This window comes from Ciconia boyciana, chromosome 1 (assembly GCF_034638445.1).
Source record: "Ciconia boyciana chromosome 1, ASM3463844v1, whole genome shotgun sequence".
Lineage (NCBI taxonomy): Eukaryota > Metazoa > Chordata > Aves > Ciconiiformes > Ciconiidae > Ciconia > Ciconia boyciana.
In genome coordinates this window covers 93,213,672-93,236,798 of record NC_132934.1, presented here as the reverse complement: position 1 = coordinate 93,236,798, position 23,127 = coordinate 93,213,672, and the positions used below count along the sequence as shown (strand labels likewise).

Sequence of the window (23,127 nt, the reverse complement as noted above, 5' to 3'; positions counted from 1 at the left end):
CTGAGGGAGCAGACAAAGATGGTGGACGTCCGGCGAGACGCAGGGCTGAAGCATCTTCTTTCAGATGGTTCTGCGCTTTCCACAGGCTTTTGGCACAGAAGCTGTTTTACATTTTAAAAGTAAACACAAAAATCACAAACGGGGTGTGTGTCTGTGTGTTTTATGATGTCAATAACGAAAACTGGCACCCAAAAAAGCAGGTGGCTCCAGGAGAGGCCCCGCGGCGGCCAAAGAAGGAAGGCGGCGATCCGTCGCGGCCAGCCCGGCGGGAGGCGGCTGCCGCTCTCCAGCAGCGCGGAGGGAGGGGGCTACCGGCCACCGGCCGCGGGGGTGCCCGGCGAGGGCAGGCGAAGCGCCTCCGGGGCGAGGGGACTAAACGGGCCGGCCGGAGGGCAGCGCCCTCCCGGCGAGGCGCGGGCGGCTGACAGAAAGCCTTGCGTGCCAGGCGGCCCGCCGGCGGGCGGCAGAGATCAGTCAGCATCTGTCTCTTTTTCGCTCACAACGCGCGGTCTCCCGCCACCGCGGCGAGCACTGACTCAGAGCGGCACCGGCGCCGCGACCCGCTTCGCACGCGATGCCTCCGGCCCCCCCCGCCCCCCGCCTCGCTACCGGCCCCGCTACCGGCCGCGCCACCGCCGCGTCCGCTGCACTCCCGTCCCGCTCGGGGCCGGGGCGGCGGCACGGGCGGGAGCGGCCCGGGCGCGCAGGTAGGCTCGGGCAGCGGGAGCGCCGGGACGCAGAGGTAGGCGTGCTGCTGCCCCGGCGCCTCCTCCCCCGCGTATTTACTTCACGCTCACGTATTTACTTCAGTATTGGGGGGAGGAGGGCCGTTAGTCGTTGGGAAGCTGCGGTGCCCCAAGGACCCCGCGCCAGGCCCGCACCGGGGGGCTCGGGCAGCCGCCGCGGATCTGGGCCGGCCCCGGGGCCCTGCTGCAGCGGGCCGGGGAGTCTCCCGACAGTCGGGCGCCGCAAGCCCCGCCTGGGAGGGCCAAGGGGGTCCCCAGCCCCGAGCTGGGGCTGCTCGGGAGGCGGGAATCCAGCAGAGGTGCCTGGGGCGAGGGAGGAGCAGTTTTATAGCAGTAAACCCACGTTTCGGTGCGGCTGGGACGGGTAAATCGCTCCCTCCCGGCCGGCGAGGGCCCACCCATGGAGCCCATAGAAGAGGAAGGGTGTTTTGGCATGGGCCGAGTTGGGGTTGAGAGGTTGCAGCTGGGACAGTGTTGGGTGGGGAGGGTTTGCATGTTATTTCTGTAATATGTAGAAAGACGGTTTTTCGCTTACGTTTGCCCGCTTACCTGCATGCTTACCAGTGAAGTGGGAGTTCCGATCACTTGAGTGTATTAATGACTATGCTGTGCTTTGCAGACCCTAATTTTTTTGGGTGGAGGGAGGGTGTGCCAAACCAAATGATGCCATATTACAAAATTCCTCTTTACGCTTAGATTTGGGGGTGATATGGGACTAGGTCTTCTTCTCAAAAAATGCTTTAAGAAACTTTTTGTTTTGCCGTTCAAAAGTTGGGGAAGAGTGGCTGGAAAGCTGCCCGGCAGAAAAGGAGCTGGGGGTGCTGGTTGACAGCTGGCTGAATATGAGCTAGCAGTGTGCCCAGGTAGCCAAGAAAGGCAGCAGCATCCTGGCTTGTATCAAAAATAGTGTGGCCAGCAGGACTAGGGAAGTGATCGTCCCCCTGTACTCAGCACTGGTGAGGGCGCACCTCAAATACTGTGTTCAGTTTTGGGCCTCTCACTCCAAGGACATTGAGGTGCTGGAGCGTGTCCAAAGAAGGGCAACGAAGCTGGTGAAGGGTCTAGAGCACAAGTCTTATGAGGAGCGGCTGAGGGAACTGGGGTTGTTTAGCCTGGAGAGAAGGAGTCTGAGGGGAGACCTTATTGATCTCTTCAACTTCCTGAAAGGAGGTTGTAGCGAGGGGGGTGTCGGTCTCTTCTCCCAAGTAACAAGCCATAGGATGAGAGGAAATGGCCTCAAGTTGTGCCATGGGAGGATTAGATTGGATACTAGGAAAAATTTCTTTACTGAAAGGGTGGTCAAGCACTGGAACAGGCTGCCCAGAGAGGTGGTGGAGTCACCATCCCTGGAGGAGTTAAAAAAACGTGTAGATGTGGCACTTCAGGACATGGTTTAGTAGGCATGGAGGTGTTGGGTTGACGGTTGGACTAGATGATCTTAGAGGTCTTTTCCAACTGTACTGATTCTATGATTCTATGAAAAACCTAGAAAATTGCAGCACAACTGCAAGCTAACTGTCTTGACAGTAGCTATGATAAAACCGCTTTATTAAAGTTTCCTGGTGCCAAAAACGTGGTGGCGTTCGAGTGTGTGCCACAGCATCAGGTACTGTCCATGTCTCGTGAGAGATGCACTACCCTGCTCGCTGCAGTGCAGGGAGCTTATCTGGAAATGGTTTATAAGAGAAGTTGCTATCAGCCCTGAGTTGCACTGATTACTGAAGATCTTAACAGCAGAATAAATATTTACAAGTACAGCTGTGATATATGTCAATGAAAAGTGCAGATTTTTTATTTTCACAGCTTCCTATCTCCAGGTTTACAGTAGCATCCCCGTTAAACGGGTTCAGATACTGGGTTTGAGGCTGCTTTATTTGCAGAGTCCACTTCAGAGATGAAAGCTGCAGGTGCAAGAGAAAATGTGTAACTCGGTGTTTGAAAACAAGTAGATAAAGTTCACTGCTTAGCACAAACAACTTCAAGATTTTTTTTTTCCTAATTGTAACATTTTCTCTTCTCTCCAAAGGCTCCCTTGCCTTTCTGCGGGGTGGTGATGTTAAAGTTCTGCCAGTGGAGGATCGCTCCCTTTGGAGTGGGGTACGGACCCTCCCAGGTAACCTTCCCTGCAGAGATGTCTTCCAAACAGCATGCTCAGGTCGGCTTTGCCGCTTGGAGAGCACAGAACTGTAAAACAGCCGGCACAGCTGCGTGATCTGCAGGACTAATCTGTTTTGTGGTCAGTAAAACGCAAAGTTCTTTGTTAAAAAACAAAAACCCCACACAAATCAAACCATGTTAATAGTTACAGGCTGTTGTATCCTTAGTTTAATGCTCTCTTTTGTCAGTTAAACTGCCATTGTAGCTGTTAGCTAATTCAGAATTTTTGGTTTCTCATGCTTCTGAGCTGCTTTGCTTGGCATGAAGGTGGGAAGTCTCATACTTCTTTTTGGGTGTCAAAAATTATTGGAGTTCCATACCTATACAGTTATTTTAGCAATTTAAGTAACTCATTAAGTCTTTTTTGGCAGATAAAAGCTTGCGGTGATTTTTACATTTAAAAGGAGCTTTTAGTATTCTGATAAGGTTGACTTGATAGAAGTCATATTTTGTAAAAATAACTCTGGTAGATATTGCTGGAGGGAGAGAATGCTAATTTTATTTGGAGTTACCCATTTTCCCAAATAGTACTTTGCTACCTCAGAAAAATAAAGATCTACTATATAAAATCAATACACACATACATGACATGTAATACTTTAATATTTATTGAGAAGCAGTGCTTCATCCATAATAGTCATTCATCTGATTAACTTCTGTATTTGTAAAAATGTCCTTTGTCCATATAAACTGTGTCCTTCTTCTAAGGACTTCTTATTAGTGGCTAGGTTTAAAAATTTTCCACTTCAATTGTAAGCACCTTTTGCTCTGTCATGTATTATTGTGGAGGGTGCACTGGGTGGCTGAATGAGGGAGGAAAAGAAATATTTCTGTATTGAATTGACTCAATGTAGGTCAGTGATTTTTGCCAGCTCATGTGCAGTGTTAGAAATACGCTACAGGTAATTGTCATCTGTCAACCTGGAGAAAAATGCTTGTGAAAAAAGGCAAAATACAAGAATACCGGGCATTGTTACAAGTCTTTCAGGCAACTCATTGGCAGCCAGCCACCATAGAAGGCTGGTGGGTAATGCAGACATTGCTAACTCGTGTTATGTCATAACACATAAAATCAAAATACGGAGCATGAATGCACAAAGTACTTCAGTAATCCACAGGCACTTGCTCCCACAGGGTACCAGAGTTTATGATTTACTCCCTTGACTGAGTAAATCACAGACCTGACGTACATAACTGAGTAAATAAAAAATCTGTTTTTAAAACATCTAAACTGGTATATGGGAGCGTGTCTGTTCCCTGAGTGAACTGACAATTTGGTGATGCTAATAGCTGGTTATGTCCTCAAAGCTTATTGGCTTTCTTTTTAAATGAAGCTTTGTTTGCCCTCCTGTTTGCAAAGAAAGCATGTGGTTAAAGGGGAAACCTAGGAATTCAAAAGCAATTAAAAGGATCCACTGAATATATTTGCATGGCGTCTCATGATTTTCAGTGAATTTTGTGAATTCTGAGGATAAATGATGGCCTACCTTTATGTTCTTTGACAGATGTATGTCAAGGATAATCTGTGTATTTGCTCTTGGTGAACTAGATGATTGCCTGAGGTCTCATCCAGCTGTGCTGCACTGGTAATGCCACTTGTGTTAAAGCATGAGTCAGAATACAAGTTTGCTTTCTTAAAACAAAAAGGAAGAAGGCTGCATTTCACTATTTGTCTTTTCTGTGAACATGAGACACTATGTCAAAAACCAGTAGTATTCTACAGCTGTTAGCAGACAGCTCAGCCTTTGTGTTTTTACACTACAATTTATCACCTTTACTCTGTGTGTTTCACACACTAAACGAATCATGCCCATTGTGTGGCAGGAGCCCTTGGTTTGTTTTTCTATCTGATAAGAATGTGAACACTTCCATGCAAAGGCTGAATTCAGCATAAAATGAACGGACAATTGTTTTTTGTTGTTGTTTTAGTTTAAGTATAAGACTGAAAATGTATACTTTGGTCTTTGTTCACTATGTGCAGCGTTTTGGAAATCCTGTTTTTATTGTAATCTTGCTTTTTCACTTCCTCTGGACCTTTTCACAAGACTTGATTTAGGGCACATGCTTTCCTATCTGGCCTTAAGGCAAATACAGATTTTTTTTATTTTTTTTTAAATTTTATTTTTTTGAGCCACTTAGCCTCACTCTCCACCTGTGACTTTCAAGTATGGCTGAAGTGGGCATTGTCTGGGTACACGGCCTAGGGGGCCACCCAGGGGTAGAGCAGCATGTTAGCTGTAGCCCTGCTGCCTGTTTTGCCTGTGCCAGAGGTCTGGAGAGCTGGACTGGTGGCTGACTGTTGCGGGAGGGCTGGGTGTGCAGGGGTGGAGATGCTGCCGGGGAAGGATGGCCTTATGGCCAGTGGAGTGGGAAGCTTGCCTCCCTGGGGCTTGCTCCCTCCAGCACCCTCCCAGCTGGGTCCCTTTCCATTGCAGAAACCTTGTCCTATCCTGAACCTGAAGCTTGAGGGTGGCAGGCTTGGTTTTGCCTGATCTTTTGGGGACGTTCCCCAGTGATGCTTTCTGTCCAGCTGCTGGGCACTGGAGGAAGGTGCTAGCTTTGCCTGTTACAGAACGGAGAGGGGACTCAGCCTTCAAACACACAAGCCACTCATGTTTTGCTGTGTAATGTGCTGGCCTGCAGTGCAGCCAGAGCTATGGTAGCCACGTGGGTTAGGATACCTGAGCTGCTTTCATTTGACTTAGTTCACAGGTTTGGTATAGATGAAGAAATGCCAGCATGCACTTCAGCATCAGCTTGCAACCCAAACGTATAGTCCCAGTCCCCTGAGGCTTGTTCATCCATACTGATATTCCCATCACTGAATCTTTGCTGCCCTTGCTGGTGATTGCTGCATTTGGGTGAGCAGGTTCACAGCTTCCAGTGTTGCAGTTGCCAGTTCAAGCTGTCATGCAAGTGAAGTCTAAATGAGGCACAAACTGCAGAGGGACCTACGGTGCTTGCCCAGGGGAGGTCCTGTGCCTGGCGTTGCTCCCTGACATTGCTGGCTCACCTTACAACCACATGAGAAGAGTATGCATGCCTTAGCAGAGAATTTGGGTGCCTAAATTGGCATGATCTTGCCCTACACTTTATCCAAGTTGCTTAAAGGCAATTTAAGGAAGGTGCAACTAATAGTATCAGGAAACCTAGTCTGGCAGCACAGCTGGGAGCATCTATTCAGATGGCTCCTCTCTATATGGATGAGTGAGGCCATATAATTATAGGAGTTTCATGGGTCTTAAGATCTTTTGGATATGAATCATTAGCATGAACTCTGAAAGAGGGCACACTAATCCAGCTGGGTTCACTACTGGGTAGGTATTCTGTGGGTTAGGCTTTCAGGCTTCTCATTCAGCCAAACCCCAACTCTCTTGAAGTTAATCGTATAAAACTCCAGTTGATGTTAATGAAAACAGCAGTTTCCCCACTGACTTTAATTGGTATTTATTTGGGTGACAGTGGAGGTAAGGACCTATAAGCTTCATTAGTCTAGTTGCACAAGTTCTTAAAAAGTAGCATAGTAAGAGGGTTACATCTTTCATGAATCAGCAGGGATTTCAGACATTTTTTAATAGCCTCAGGATGATTGCAGCCTCTAAAGTGGCTATGCAAATGTGAGCGTGCCACAGCACCATCGATTCATGCTGCCAAAACGTTAGCCCTAGAAGCTATTGGATTATAAGGGTTGTTCAAGGTTTATTCTCTCCTTTTCTCTAGCTGGATCTAGTCCTTTTTCTGTGCAGTAGCTCTGCTCTGAAATGTTCTCTCTTCTCAAGTGCTAGCTTAGTTTCTCATGGGTACCTTGTTTTAGCACATTTCGTATCCACCAGATACTCTTTGTTCTACTCTTGCCAAAAAAAAAAAAAAAGGGGTGCTCTCCAGGTCTCTCCTCACCTTTACTCTCTTGATTTTTCCCTGAGCCTTTTTCTCTCTCCTGGCGAGACATGCACAGGGGTTTTTCAATTACTTGAACGTTCCTAAGTGGTTTGAAGTACCATGTTCTTTCACTAGAAGTCAGAATATCTGGCACCTTATCTACAGCTGAGTTGCTGCAAGATCCTGGGCATCCCATTGCACTTTTCAGTGCATTTGTATGCTCTCTCTTTGCTTCTTAGCACCTCTCCATCCATAATGTCCTCGTTGGTTATGAGGAGAGAAGTTTATGTACATATATGTGTTTCTTGAAAGCTATCAAGCTTCTACTCTTACCTGCAGCATTTGCTTAGGTGGTGTGATTGTACCCATGGCGGGTAACTCCCACAGGTTCAAAGCTATGCAAAACTGAATATGCACATCTCTCTCTTTTTTTGTTGTTGTTTTTTTTTTTAAATCTTTTTGTAATGGTTTGAATGTTTTGCTGTGTGTGAGGCGTGGGTAGATGTTTCTGTGGTTCCCAGAGGAGGGAGGGTGAGGAGTGGGTGACAGGGGAAATGGGTGGTGTGGTCACACAGGTGTTTAGGCAGTGCATAGAGGGAAGTCAAGTGAGTGGTCAAGTCAGGTGCATGGTACTATATAGAGCGAATATTTGCTGTGTATTTATTTATACATGGTGTTCCTCAGGGGAAAAAATGCTCTTTGCATTTTAAGTCTGACTTTCTGGTCGTTTTGCGTACCAGTTTTAAAGCTAGACTGAAAATTTGGATTGATTTTAAAACCACTGACCAAGTTTCGTTCTCTGAGCAGTGCCACACAGTTTCGCAGTCTGGTTTTCTTTGCCTCAAACTGAGGGTAAAAGAAAGGGCATCCTTTGGGGAACAGCTGTTCTTTTATATTCATATTAACTAATTTTATCAGTTTGGAAAGAAAAAGAGCATCAGATTCTGGGATCTTCGTTGCACAGTAAAAGACAGAGGTGGTTTTTTTTCCAGAGTTGACTAGTGACTTTTGGATGCATCCAGTTATTTCCTGGTATTATCTAATTCATTTATTTTTTAAGGACGTGCTGTTTAGAAAGTGAGTATTTGGCCCTTTCTGGAAATCAGTGCTTTGCAAAGGATCTGAAGCTAGGCATTTACAAATGAAGACCTCTGAATTTAGCAATCACTTTGTTGTGGGAAGCATTTTCTTTGAACACAGATTCTTACCTTACCTCCCCTGTACCCTACTCTAGTCCCCAAAGCAGCAAAATGCAGTCCAAATTTCAAGAGAAACATTGGTCTCTTCTTTTCTGAGATCTGTTGTTGAGCCGGCTCTTGTAAAATCCCATGTGCTCTAGAAAATGTGAGAAGTAAACAGTAGAGGAAGTATGTTCACTAACTAGACTTAGTGGGAACTTCTGACTAAGAATATGCTCTCTTACTAATAAGGAAACTGTTTTGAAGTTTGAAAATATGTATTTTGGTCACAATGCATTATTTAGATGATTGATACTGATAATGTCGCGTGCTCTCAAACCATAACATGTGGCCTCTATTTCTAAAGCTGCTGCAATCTGTAACAAAAACATAGGAGAGGTGAATTGGGAAAATAAAACCTACAATTCAATTAATATTTAAAAATAAGTATCAACCCAAGCAGCTTGGCCTTTGGCAGGGCTTTTTTACCGAGTCACATGTGGAAGGCTGCCTTTCTTCTTGAAGGCTGTTGGTTTCCATTCCACTTGCTTTCTCATCTCCCATATTTTGCATTCTTTTACTTTATTATGAACTCTGGTCTTAGCTGCCTAGATGTTTGGAACCAAACTCCATCTGGCTTTTACTGAGAGTGGAGTACTTGAAAACCTCCTGTCACTTGCAGCAAGACTCCAGCAGGATGCTGAACACCCGCATCTGCAAACTGAGCAGGTGCTTGGGTTGTTATTGAAACCTAGAGTGCACTAATTGCAGGCTTTGTGGTGTAGTATTAAAATGTTATTATGAGATAATATGGGCTTTTTCTGTTTTTCTAGAGCTGCCCAGCCACCTCTGTGTGTGACATTCGGTAGCATCGTAATTACTTCTGAGTCTATTTAAGGCATCATCAATGCATGTTTCCATCGATTATGAATTTAGGTAGCTCTTTCTTTGTTCCTATTAATGAACTGATCTCCCTTTCTCTGATGACATGCAGAACGCTGACATAGTTGGTAAATAGCCTGAGTGGATGGATTTCCCATTGCAGGATTGTCTTTAGGCCATTTGTAGTCACTGCTTCCTGTTCTTCACTTGCCGTGAAATGTGCTCCTTAACTGGGTGAAGCCTTTTAAACAAGAGAAGAACTGGAACTGTTTTTCAGTTAGAAATTTTGGGACATGTAATGATTTGTGCTCAGAGCTTGCAAATCTACTCACAAGTCCCTGTTGACCTCATAAATATAAGTGATCATACAGGGATAATAAATCAGTATTGCAGTAGTGTGTAACTGCTAAAAGTGTACGTAAGTGTCCCCACCCATGAGTTGACATCTCTTTGTACTGTACGCCTTACAAGCACCTGAAAAAAACCCTTCTTTTGACAATGACCTTACTGTTCCTGTGCAGCAGTCAACAAATGTATTGTTGCAACATCTTTGTGAAGTCAGGAAATGTTCTTATTGTAACTCAGCCTATTTGAAACCTGAAGCACGGACACGCTGTGAGGGGCTTTTCATCCCACCAGTCTGACAGAGCCAAGACAAGAAGCTGCAGGAGAAATCTTGATGCACCTTAGTCAGTGGAAGTTTTCCTCATAGCTTCCAAGAGCCAACCTTTACTGCAGTACTTGTGGAGGGTCAGTCCAGTGCAGTGACCACACCACTTGCCTTACTTGTTTGAGGGCAGTAAGTTGTCCCTACTCATTTTGGATCTGAAGCTATTGCCTGTGTGACTTCCTCCTCAGTCACAGAATCACAGAATCATAGAATCGTATAGGTTGGAAGAGACCTTTAAGATCATCGAGTCCAACCGTACACCTAACACTACCAAGACCACCACTATACCATGTCCCTAAGCACCTCATCCAAACGTCTTTTAAATGCTTCCAGGGATGCCGACTCAACCACTTCCCTGGGCAGCCTGTTCCAATGCTTGATAACCCGTTCAGTGAAGTAAAATTTCCTAATATCCAGTCTAAACCTCCCCTGGCGCAACTTGAGGCCATTTCCTCTCGTCCTATCACTAGTTACCTGGGAGAAGAGACTGACCCCCACCTCTCTACAGCCTCCTTTCAGGTAGTGATAAGGTCTCCCCTGAGCCTCTTTTTCTCCAGGCTGAACAACCCCAGTTCCCTCAGCCGCTCCTCATAAGACTTGTGCTCTAGACCCTTCACCAGCTTCGTTGCCCTTCTTTGGACATGCTCGAGCAGTCCTCTGCAACTCGAAGTACCATTTAGCAGTGGTGCGGTTTTCACTGTTAGCACATCTGCTGCTGAAATGAAGGTTGCAAAAATTCTTTGCCCATTTAAGTAAGCATCAGATCTGGGTACAATTTTTCTTTGTGTTGAGATGAAATACTTTATGTCTGAAAAATGCCGATTCATTGAAGCTAAAATGGAGACCAAGAGATGCATCTAACCATGTCCTGATTTATATCAAAAAGCAGAGGCACTTCAACTTTGTGCACATCTCAGGAAAGTGCACCAACCTCTCGATTGTTGGGGGTTGTGCTGGCGGTGTAGTTGTTTTCGTGAAAAACCTCAAAAGGTCTTGATTTCATTCCAAGGCAGTACAAAAGCATCTCTGAAATCATGAAAAGGTTTGTGGAATGGGCAGGTGCATGTTCCCATCCAGATCTGCTGACAGATTTTCTAGTAATGCTTTGCTACCTTTTCATGACAATGAAAGGAGAAGTTAGATTACAAAAAACCAAACCATATTTCTTAGCTGCAATTGTATCGGATTTATTTTAAAATAATGAAAGTGGGGAAAAAAACCCAGTCCAAATTAGTTACTAAGATCTTTGGCAAGTGTTGTATCAGAATTGCACCATTTCCATTTCATGTAGCAAACCACTTTACAGTCATTAAGTTCTTCTAATGTGGATAAAATAGGCATCCTGTTACGTTACTCAAGTCTGCCAGGTTAAATACTTAAAATCACAATAATTTTGGTATCATCCTAAGCTGTATTAGTGCTAACAAATGAATAATGAATCTTAACATGGAATAGTGAAAATTCCAGAAGTACGTTTGTTCAAGCATAGGTTGCCTTTTCTTTGAAAGAAATAATTGAAAATAATGTTTACACTGTAATGGAAATGTAAAATAGATCTGCAGTTTACAAGAGTAAAATAAGCACCTTCATAGTCTTCTGGATGAAAGCCTAAAAGAATCCAGAGAGTTTTGCTTTGTTGAATTAGTTGCCTCTTTTTTTTTTTTTTTTTTGCTCATGTGGAGCATTTGCTGTGGTGTTTATATGTGATTCTCTTCAAGCCGGGCAATATTTAGCAAGTTTATTTGTTTTTTTCCAGATGTCAGTACTAAAGCTTTAGGCAATGGAAAGAGATCTTGGTAGATTTCATAGTCATTGTTCCAATTTGATCTGGTATTTTGAGGTATTTGAAAAAAAAAAAAAAAGAAACTGGCAGCCCTAACTGCAAGTTCTGCTTTGGATGGGGATTGAGGAAATAATGAATGAGTCTGACTTACTAAGATGCAAATTTTTTCTGTAATAAAAATCATAGGTTAGTTGAAATGCAAGTCTTAGGCTTCTTTTTGTAATTAAAAAAATAAGTCTTTTGTTATGTACTAGTAAAGGTAGAAGGAGGAAAAGAGATTGAGAAGAGACTATTGAGACAGTAGTTTTTGAGGGTCACTGCAAATAAGATTAAAATTTGAACTGGCACTGTTCTGATTTTCACACACTGGATGGTCTGAAAACACAGTTGATGCTCGTCATGCATTTGTAAGCCTGAAAAAGGAGCTTGGCTGTTAGGTGTGGGGAGAAAAGTCTGTCATGGGGAGGAGGAAAAACAAAATCTTTTAGAAGAGGTAGTGGGGGAGGAAAAAAATGCATGCGGTGAAGGGAGGGGAGAGCAAAAAGCTAGTGTGTCTCTGCGATGCCCCCCTTGTAGCCCAGGCACATATCCCAGTATCTTACTGTGTGCCAGAGAGCACACAGTGTCACCAGCAATTGCTAAAAGACACTTTTGCTGCCATTGACCCTGTAGTGCCATCTCTCCACCTGCTGCAATGAGGGCTTGCTCTGTTAGCCTGTGGGTGCAGTAGGGAACTGGCTGGGGAGTTGGGCAAGACATCCATGCCTTGGTTTCTAGGTTTACACTGCCCTTGGGTGAGGTATGTTTTCTTTTCTCTGCTGACATTAAACAGCAGGACCCCAAGGTTCAATAAAAAATGCAAATACCAGCATTTATTTGTAACACCCAAAATAATCATCCCCATTTACAGATGTTTAGAAAATACAGAGGTGTGAAAAGTTGTAGTGAATGTACTTGTGCTGGAGTTACATCAGACGGATACCTCTTCCGTCATTCAGTTTACAATTTTTTTTCCCCTGCTGTCCAGACAGTAGTCAGGCCTTCAGGCTTTGTGCATTTCTCTCTGTTTTTCATGAATTATGTTAGCTTGTATAGCTGACTTCCCTTTGAAGCTTTTTAGCAGGTCTGCATGTGTGTAACTGTTCACCCTACAACTCACTGTGTCCTCTTCTTAAGTAGGAGGCAGTGACTCTTTTTAGTTAGACCACTCCCTAATTAGAATAAAAGTAACTTTCCATAGATTTGTAAAATGCCTCATTGTTATTGTAGGAGTAATCTCCTGCATCGGATTGCTAGAAGACAATTCTTACCTTCAGTGAAATGTAAAGGCCTCTTCTATGGTGATCAAAGTGATCCAGGGACTATTGCTGCAAGTCTTTTTGTTTATGAGAGGTTTGTGTCTGAGTCCCTCTGGTCAGTTACAGTATGGATTTGTGTGCCAGCTTATTCCTTCCCTGGCAAAGCTGGGAGAAGGGAACACAGAACCAAGCTCTTAAAACTTAACTTGAAACACTGCTGCCCAGTAAAATGATACGGGGTTTGCTGTATAATAGATAGCATGCAAGTTGTTACCAGCTTATTTTACTTCTTAAAAAGTAGACTCAAAGTTGTATATTTGCTGACTTTTTGTTTCATTGGGAGAGTTGAATGTGCTTTATCGTACAGGGCTGTAAGTACCATTAAAAATCTTTTACTTATTGCAATTCAAGATTTGTTTCCATGTATTTTGTTTTATCATTTAGTGATGACTTCTGTCTCTAGTCAACACCTTTTGTGGGTTTCGTGAAAGCTAGTTCAAAAGCTTCAAAAGCTAAGTGCAAAAGAGAAGAGAGATAAAAATCTTTTAAAATCAGGAAATATAAAAGGGAAGTTTCTAACAGTCTTTTGACTTAGTCACATTACACATCCTGGATGCTTTATGATACTGATTTATTATATTTGACAAGCAGTGTTATATTAAGCTAAACATTTAACAAGAGAGACAACAGAATATGAGATACTGCAACACAGCCAAGGTATCCCAGTGCTGTTGGAAGTTTAATACTTTTTTTTAACTGTGCACTTTAAAACACTGTACCCTGGTTTCTTTGTTTTAAGCAAACATTTCTATCACTGGCATTTAAAGGGATATGAAAGATTTAATAAAATAGATGTAGTCAGCTTTATAAAAGTCCAGTACCACTTTTCCGATGAGCTGCTTAACTCCTTGCTCCATATTTGTTCAGCTTGTAAATCTAGGAGGTACTCAGCTGTTAAAAATACTGAGCTTTCTGTTTCCCCACCCCATTTGCTGTCAGACTTGACACCAGTTGGGCAAGTGATATCTTCCCCACGGCATATTAAATGCAAGACCTCTCCATTTCCCAAAGATTGCTGGATAGGAATGACCCAACTTTATAGAGCTGTTTTATTTACAAAGTTCAACTCCGAAAATGAACTAAAACATTAGTCCTTTTGAATTCCTTTTCTGTGAGCATCCCTGCACCCAAGTTTTCTCAGCATTCTCCATGATTCTCCATGCTTCTCATAGAGAATCACTCAAATGTTTGTGAAACTCTGGCTAATTTTGTTTTTCAGGCACATTTGCATTTAACTTTGACTCCAGTGGGAGAAAGTAGCCCTACTGCATATGTCTTTACATAAACCGATTGCTGCTAAACAAAGCAGACCTGGACTTTGAATGGCACACGCTGTCGTACCATTACGCACCACCTGACAACCCAAGTAGTCAGAAATTGTGTCAGATCCTCAAAAAAGTCTTAAAAAGCACAAGTGGTTTTTTGTTGTTTTTTTCCTGTAAGAAAAGGGCTAAATGCAGGATTTCTTTTACTTGTCTTCTGGTTTCTCTGCCTTCAAGTTATCTTTTTTCTGAAATCACAGGGGCTAGAAACTTACTTTAATTATTGTGGTTAAAACTAAGAGTTAATGCCATAATAAGACGCTGAGACTTAAAGAAAAATGCACAAGACTCAAGTTACGAGAACTGGTAACACACAATTTCATTAGAACACTGGCTTTCTAAATTCAGAAAACCTCCAAAAAACTAGAATTGATCAGGTTGGTTTGAGGACATTGCCACATATTTATGGGTAAGCTAGGAACCGAAGAGAAGAAACGCTTCTGTTGTGTTGTTTTTCTTGCTCTGCACGGAATAAAAACCTACATACATATAAGTTCAAAGTGTGCCTCGGAGCGGCTTTGACTGAATCACATGATTCTTTTCTGTAGTTTGTAGCACTTGTACTGGGGTTCCAATGTTAAGCGTTTGTGGATATTTCTCGGAATGATGATTTCAGATTTACACTGTGCAGTGCCACAGCGATCATTGTGAACCGTAATTCTGTGGCTAAGGTTTCCTATTCCATCTGTCTGTATTTAAAGGGAAGCAGCGTTCCTCCCACCTGAAGTGCTGGCTGCATTACACTTGCACCTTTGTCTCTGTCACTCATTTCTTTTTTGCAGTTTCTCTCACTTTATTATTTTCCTGCTATCTTTGGAGAGAGAAGTTCCTTCCTCCGCAGTCCTGGCTCCCAGTCATAGGGACACAGAGCGCTTCCTCTTCCTAGCGGCATACTCCCCTGTAACAAAATTGGATAAGGAGTGGCTGAGGCGAGTGTCCAGAGTATCAGAGTTGCTGCCACTGCTGCTGATTTTCACCCATGGGCACAGGCACCGGAGCATGGCTCTGCGGATGTAGTTGTCAAAGCAATAGTAAATGAAAGGGTTGGCACAGCTATTGGCAAAAGCAAAAGGGCTGCTCACCTTCATGCCCAGCTGGGCAACCATGTCGGGAAAACAGTCAGGCTGCTTCAGGAGTCCCAAAAGGATGGCCATAAGCTTGAAAAGATTAAAGGGAACCCAGGAGATAACGAAGGCTGCCACTACAATGAAGACGATCTTGATGGATTTTCTCAGTTTCTTATCATGTTTCCCAGCTGTCTGATAATGCACACAGAGTCTCTTGGTGATGGAGCAGTAAAACGTTAAGATACTCAACAGTGGGAAGAAGAAGGCCAGGATTAAAAGCATCAGTGACATGATCTGTTTGGCTTCTGTCACAGCTTTGTCTGTGCAGTAAGTATTTCCATATTGCTTCTTCAGTTCTCTGGAGAAAAGGGTTGGCATCCCTAAGCAGCAGGATAATAACCAGACACAGATGCAGAGTCCATTAGAATAGGATCTTGTTCTGACCCGTCTAGCGATAGAGGGATGCATGATAGCAAGGTACCGATCAGCACTCATACAAGTGAGGAGGAGGATGCTGCAGTACATGTTGACTGAGATGACATAGGAACTAGCTTTACAGAGGAAAGATCCTACCCTCCAGCTCCCGTCCGACGCCTCCTTGTCCACCCAGAACGGCAGCGTGATGAGGAAGATGAAGTCAGATGCAGCAAGGTTGACAATAAAGACGTCAATGAGCCTCTGGACCCGTCGCTTGAAGACCAAGGCTACTATCAGGATGGAGTTGCCGACAATGCCCACCAGGAACACAGCAGCGTACAGGATAGGGAGGAAAGTAGACATGTGTTGCAAGTGCTGGTACTGGCAGTTGTCGTCGTAGTAGTAGTCATAGTTGAAAGTGACTGTAGTCCCGGGCGAAAGCTGGGTGAGTTCCATTTCTGGCCAAGCTGTCCTCATCTCCACTCTGAGGAAGGCTCTGAGCTCCCCCTACCCTTCCCCTCAAGGTCTTCTTTAAAAACATGTTAGCGAGTGAGGGGGGAGGAGTGGGGGGAGGGAGGAGGAGATAAGTGGTTTTAGGGGGGTAATTTATATACCTTTAGCCAATCGCATAGGCAACAGACAAGTGACGAGAGTCTCTGATTAGTCAAACCCCTGTCTTCAGAAGAAACACTTCTTTTTTTAAAATCAGGTTTAGTTTTACTGATTTTATCTTCATTTTGCGTTTGCCTGTATAAGCGAACCAGGTTTGGGTTTTGCTTTTATTTTGGGGGGAGGGAAGGTAGATTATGAACTTTTTATTTTTTAGGACAGGATATTGCTAGTTTGCAGAAGTTTGAGATTGTACCAGCTCAGAAGTAGTCAGAGAACAGTGAATTCAGCTGCCACATTCTTTATTTTTACTCAATACATTTAGTATAAATTGCTTTTTGGGGCAAGTTCAACTTTTCTGAGGCTTGGATGTTTTTCCTTTCTTTGTCTGTTTATGATTGTTGTTTTCTGTTGAGAGTAATCCTCTGATACGAAAATATTTAGGGAAAAACATTTCAAACTACCATCTCCATTCTGCCCTGTAGTTAGTTGTTCTATATCAGTCCCAGGCTCTCCACTGCTCTGCCAGTGCCCCCCTCATACCCTGCAGCCCCTCCAGTTCCCCTAGCCCTGGGCTCCCCACAGCCAGCTTTATGAATGTATTAGAAACTTAGAGGACAGTTTTCCAGTGTGTCATATATTCTTCTGCAATTTGAAACTTAACTTGATATTCCCATCCCTGCACAGGCTTCCTTATTGGCCATAGTCTGGTCTCCAGAGCAGAGGTTTGTTCCTTCTCCTTCTGACTGCGCAGCCCCCACGGCTCTTGAGCCGTTGTTACGTACAGTACTTGCTTCTCTTAAAGACCTCTGATGTCCTTCATCTTTCATTTGCAATATCAATATTGCTCCAGCTGTGGCTTACCTTACAGATGGCTCTTTCAGCATTGCCTAAATCGAATGAAAATTCTCACTTTTTAGACTACTGAATTAATTACAGCTTTGTCTGTGCCTACTAATTTGAAACTTCTACTACTGGTCTTCATCATCCTTCCTCTCTTCTGCGGATAAATTCATTTTCTCCTTCCCTTCTCTCCCACCTGTGTGTTCACAGACCAGGCGCATCTTCAGGATTCTCAAAGCTTTGAGCAAATTGCTTACCGGAGCGTGCTCAAGCCCCAGAGAGGTAGATCGCATCTGTGTATGTCTCCACAAGCAAAGAGCAACTCCAAATTGCATGGACAGCGAATTAGTCCCTCCAGTGCACTCTGGATGTGCTCAGATTCACTCTGCCAGTGCTCAGGTTATGTGCTCCTGTGCGGCCGGTACCTGGTAGACTTCCAGGCACCTGGAATGGCAACCACCTGCTATTAAACAACTGGCTGCTGGATCAAGGGATATTTAGGTGGGCACTATTCTCTTGTGTAGATATGCTGATGTCTAATAATGAGCTAGTTATCTACGACTGCCTTCCTATCAGTAGGGCACTAGTGGACTCTAGCTGACTGTTTTTTATGGAATGTATAAGGATTTAATTATCTCAGTGAGTGTAATTCACCCATCACAAACTCTGAAGAAAGATCAAGGTTTATAAAAACACCCTGGCTTAGATTACCGATTTATATGCCACAGATATAAGTGTGAACGTGTAAGGAAGCACAGGCTAAAAATAATCTTCTTGCCATCTGAAGATTACAAAAGATATACCTACTTTTCAGCTAAGAGTTGTGTAAAAATGCCCAAGTATCTTACAGTTTACATACATGATTTTTGATGGATTCAGTGCAGAGGTGAGTTTTGTGTCATCTTTGCTTATTTCTGCTTCAAGGAATGTGTTTCAGGTTTTTTTTTCCAAGAAGCACTGGGAAATTGAGGCATTCTCTTTCCATCAGTACTAGAGTAGAAGATCAGCTGAAGGTCTGCGATATAATAGTTCTGCCTCTCTTGTGAAGATGGACCTACATCTTATTTTACTCTGCACTTAGATCCTAACAGCTTACATGCAGTTGCAAGCTTTAGAAATCAGGCACAAACTTCTCTCCTGCCATCTCACACTCCTGCATGCTCCTTCTTGAAATTCACTCCCTCCCTCTCCCCATCCCAGAGCAGACAAAAAAGTGAGTAACTTTTTAAAAAGCTTAATGGAACTATAGATAAGCGTATGTCCATGTATTCTTGTGTTTGCAGTTCCTCACTTTGTTGTCCCCCTGAAGTTTAATAGCCTTACGTACTAAAATAAAAAAAAGATAGTAAACCTTTTCCAACAGGGATCAACTCTGTTCTCTTCAATTTGCTCTGTATTTCTTGAATGCTCTAAATGGACTTGTGGATGTCGCTGTGTGTTGCCGTATTACAGATGTGACATTTCCGTATTTGGACAGAAGATTTGCAAAGATAATATGAAGCATTGTCATGAATAATGAAGCAATCTGTAATTATCCGAGTGAAGCAGTAGCAGGCGTATTTGTCAGTAGTCTGTAAGCCTTGTGGGTTTTTTATGTGGTATTGATTCACTTAGGATGTCATGTAGGGGCTTACTCTTTCTGGAGCTCATTTCTCTGAGGTAGGGCCACGCTCTCAAAAATACTCAGCACACGGGAATTCCCCTCAAACACTTCTGCATAGATACTCCAGAAAGCTCAGCACATGATGTGCTAAGATCCAAGAGATGTGGTGAGGTGTTTTGTCCGCAGGAGGACAGCCTCCACCCTCTCCTCACCTCCCCTCCTAGATTTCCACAGCACTTTCCTCCTCCCAGACCTCACCCAATATGTGTAAACCCTTTTCCTGAAGAAAATTACCTGCTGAAGCAAAGCTACTGCCTTGGCTTGGGTGTATGTTCTTCCATTCAGGGTACCCATCTTGTCCAGCCCTTGACGCAGCTCTGAAAACATGCAGCTGCTGGGTGCTGAGTAGTTTTGAACCTGAGTGTGAACCTACTAAAGCTTTTGTAACCCCATGCTCATGGCAGATACTGTAATCATGGCCATGCATTTGGCCATTTCTGCTTTAGAGCATGCGTTTCCCTGATGGTCCTGCCTTTCTCAAATGCACTAATGAAGTTTGTTGTGTCAGTGTTTGTACCATTCCTTAAATCTTACTCATAGGAAATGCTGAGGTATTTCCAACAGTAGCAAGGGAAAAGATTTCATGTCTTTGTTCACAGTTCTGTAATGCTTGTGATACATGTATTATGGTAGCCTTCTAATTTTGTGGCAAAATCAGTAAAAGAGATGCACAGCAGAACTATCTGCACAGGAAGTAAGCAGGGTTGTTGATTTAGTTTGTTCACACACACGCACCCCACACACACCCCCTTACAAATTTCTGCAATTGAAGCATTTCTGGTCGCAAGGTGTGGGTGCATTTTTTTTTTTTTATTCTTTTTTACTGATAGCTTAAATGTGGTTTTATTCCAACTTGTACATGTGCTTTTATATAAGCACAGGCATCTAAATAAAATAAGCTACGTATCTGTAAATTATTAATTATGATAAATGCTGAGAAGGAACAGAGGTTCATTTGGCTGTAAAAGAAAGTGTAGTAGTTTCTAAATGATTGTGCTTCAAAAACCTTCTGTAAGGAATAGAGGTTTGCAGACCTAATTAAAAAAACAACAAAACCCCCCCACCAAATTGGCCGAAACTGCCCTACTATGCTATCACCTAGGTGAAGGCAGGCTCAGAGGTAACCAAATGAATGCTAACCAACAGAAGTTTCACCCCTGAACAAAGAGGAGAGGGTAGAACTGATTCAGGTAAAATTGTGGGCACGGAGACAATGCATCAGGATAGGTTGAAATAGTTTCATACCGAGAGCAGTGGTCTACAAAGTGCGGTGTGGAAGAAAATATTTTTTGTACACTTAATGCAATAAGTATTTTTAAAATAGTGTTTATTTCCTCTTTATCTCATCCTTTTTTAATTTATATTTTTGTGTATGTTTTATAATGTACATAATATATTAGTACAGTAGTACATGTATATAATTAAAAAACCCCCAACATATAGTAGGGGTGTGTGCTCAAAAAATTTTTACTGATGGGGTGCATGATAAACAGGTTTGGAGACCACTGACTTAGAGGACAAGTGGGCATCATTAAAGCGAACCTGTGCTATTCATTGTATTTGGAAGAAGCACATCTAGAAGGTCTTCTCTCTGTGAAAATTATAATTAGGGTAGGGTTTTCTTAGCCTACTGTGTTCTGTGCCACAGATAGAAAAATACAGAAGGCAGAAATAAAACCAGGGAGACTGTATAAAGAGGTCTGATGGGAATCCATGGGATTTTCTGCTCATTGTGGCTATGTGAAATGCTCATAGATGGTGCCTAAAACACAAAAACTAAAACTGCCCTTTTTGTTATTACAAAGAGAATATTTGTTGGGAGAGGCAGTATCTTGTAGTAAATTAACTAGTAGTATTGGAAGAAACAGGCAGACTTTTGAACACCTTTTTCAGGTCTGAATCAGTAACTCCTGAAGCGAATGTGATATATGAAGAAGGTTTTTTCATTTCTCATCTCATTTCTCATCCTGTATTAACTTCATTTAATACAGATGGTGCCGCCTCCTACAAATGTTTACTTATTTCTTTAGACGGTGAGAGCTAAAATGACAGAAATTTTGTATGACAGATTTTTTGCAACATACTAGGGGTTTGTTTGTTTGTTCGTTTTGTTTGCAGCACTCTGTTGTTAAACTCTCTGTCGGTGCCTGAGAACTTCTGTTAGAGGTACTAACTAATGCACATGATCCAGGTCTGTTATTGAAGAAACTTCAGTTTTGCAAAATTCAGGGACAGCATTTAAGCTATAGCCAACAGTGATATTCCCTTTGTGCTTTCATGTGCAAACTGTCACAGTTTCTGCACAGTAAAGCAAACTTTTACTTCAAAAACCTTCCCAAATGATCCTGTTGTGTAGCTAAACTGATCAACCGGTGGTTCTGCTGAGGCACACTGAGGAGGTGTGAAAAGAAAACAAAAAAAGATAGGTGTTATCAATGAATGACTCTGTGCATTCACTTGCAATGTTTTCGTTGGGTTACTCTTATTATATGGAGGGGTATTTTTCAAGGAAAAAAAAAAATCCAGGTGAAATCTGTAGAGAGTATCTGAAATCAAATAAATAAAATGAAAACACATCTCTCCCTCTGACTGTTTTCGAGCAGCTGCACACATCATATTGATCAGGGCAGATTATGAAGAAGAAGAGGCCACTGTAGTCTAATTCAGTAATGGAAGTAGCAATGGCTGCAAAATTTTCCAGAATTGATTCTCATTTTTACGAGATTATGTCTTTTAGGATAAAAACCTGTAGACTTGCCAGTGTTAGATAATTCACTACAATTTACAGTAAACAGTTCCAATTCTGCTTATCCCATGGCTTAGAATACAGAGGTTCTTTGGTTTTGTTTGTTTTTTTTCTTTTAACATTTTCTAGCTTCTGATAGTTTTGCCAGGTATACTGAAAAAACTATTACTGATTTTTTTGTTCCCTATTGCCATTACATGTATTTTATGGTCTTGCAACTCCTTAGCTCTCTCTTCAGTAAATTAAATTGACTGACCTTCTGTGATATATTTCACTGAGAGAGGTTTTCTAATTGCTCAATGATTTTCATGTCCCTTTTCAGGTTTCTCTCTACTTTATCAACATGTCAAAACTAGACACGCTATTTCAGCAGCCAGCAGCAACTCTAGATGTGATATGACTTCTTTCCTCCTTGTGATTGCTGTTTATACATCTGAGTTTGCAGGGAAGTTGCATTTTTTGGCCACAGCGCCATCTTGGCAATTGGTAATCCACTGTGACCCATTTGTCCTTTTCATTTTGTGCTTCCCAGGATAAAGTTTTAAGTCAGGTAAGTATAGCCTCCACTCTTTGCTCTTAAATGAATGAGCTCATGGATGACCTTATTGAAATGCATATTTGCTTGCCCCTGGCTGCCAAATGATCAGGTCACCCTGTACCAGTGCCCTCTCCATGTCATTATTTACCCTTCCCTCAGGCCTTGTGTCATCTCTGAAGTTTATCAGCGATACTCTGCTTTCTTCCAGGCCATCGATAAAGATGTTAAATATTTTAGAGTCTAGTAGAAATCCCAGTCAGACCCCAAAATATGTCCTTGCAGACAGTTACATTATAAGGTGTTGGTGAGACTGTTTCGTGATCGGGAAAGGTGGGGCGTATAGGCAGAACGTTTTTAATTAAACATAATTTCTAATTATTTTTTTAAATAAAAAAATTTATTTTGTCGCACCAAGTCAGTGAAGTTTCTTACATCACTGCTTTCACTTTTGCCATCCTAGCTTCTTACCTCGCTGCAAAAATGCTTCCTGGCTGATCTGGGAGAGGAGTTGGTCGGGATCATTCCCCAGAAGTCCTCAGAGATGTGAAAACCTCAGCTGTGATTCTGTTTTTTTCTGAGTATTTGTTTGCTAGTTTGGAGGTTGGTAAAATAAAAACTGTGTGTGGTGGTCTGTCAGCCAGGGGAGTCGTTAACCACTTTTAAGAGTCCTTTTGTAATTTGTGTGGGTATGTGTACGAGGGATGAGGGGAAATGTCCCATTTGGGGCACGGAGCCAGCACTGCTGGTTTTTGCCATTTTTACTAAATCTTTTTTTTCCTTACTTGGTGTTCTCCCAAGTCATTCAGCTAGGATATCGTGTCACCATTTTTACAAGCAATCAAGCAAAAAAGAAAGAAATGTGAGCGTTATGGCTGCAGGGGGAGACCAAATAATTGAAATTGCAGAAATGAGAGTTTGCAAAGTGTTTTTTTATGTTTCTGTAAAAACTCATGGCTGTTACAGCAGGTACAGGACGTTGGGACCATGACTCCAGATTCCCAAGCACCCGTGTCTTGCAGGTGTGCAATTTCAGCATTAATCAGCACGGCGCCTCACGCCGGATGAGGGTGTGGAGGTGTGGGGCTGGGCCGCCACGGTTTGAGCTGAGCCAGGCCTGTGTCAGCGGCAGAGCCCTGCTGTGGGGCCTGCAAGTGTCGGTGGGGTGACAGGCACCAGGCGCCCTGCGGACACACCGGTGGCTGAGGGGAGGAGGCCGTGAGGTGGGTTGCCCGGCGGCGGGCGCTGGGGAAGGCAGTGGGCGTCGAAAGG

At 43.1% G+C, this 23,127-nt stretch overlaps 1 protein-coding gene and 1 long non-coding RNA gene across 3 annotated transcripts; one reads left to right on the top strand and one right to left on the bottom strand.

Moving 5' to 3' along the window:
* Positions 1 to 658: 658 nt before the first annotated feature.
* On the top strand, positions 659 to 22,484 carry LOC140646916 (uncharacterized). 2 transcript variants are annotated; one of them, XR_012040596.1, is made up of 4 exons: positions 659 to 707; positions 2,773 to 2,859; positions 21,643 to 21,870; positions 22,319 to 22,484. It is a non-coding gene; the product is annotated as an uncharacterized lncRNA (long non-coding RNA). The 2 variants fall into 2 exon arrangements; XR_012040595.1 differs by having other exon boundaries at positions 661 to 707; positions 2,773 to 2,982.
* GPR15 (G protein-coupled receptor 15) lies at positions 14,830 to 15,936 on the bottom strand. Its single transcript, XM_072851259.1, has one exon. It carries the CDS (start codon positions 15,934 to 15,936, stop codon positions 14,830 to 14,832), a length of 1,107 nt encoding a protein of 368 aa, XP_072707360.1.
* Positions 22,485 to 23,127: the final 643 nt, after the last annotated feature.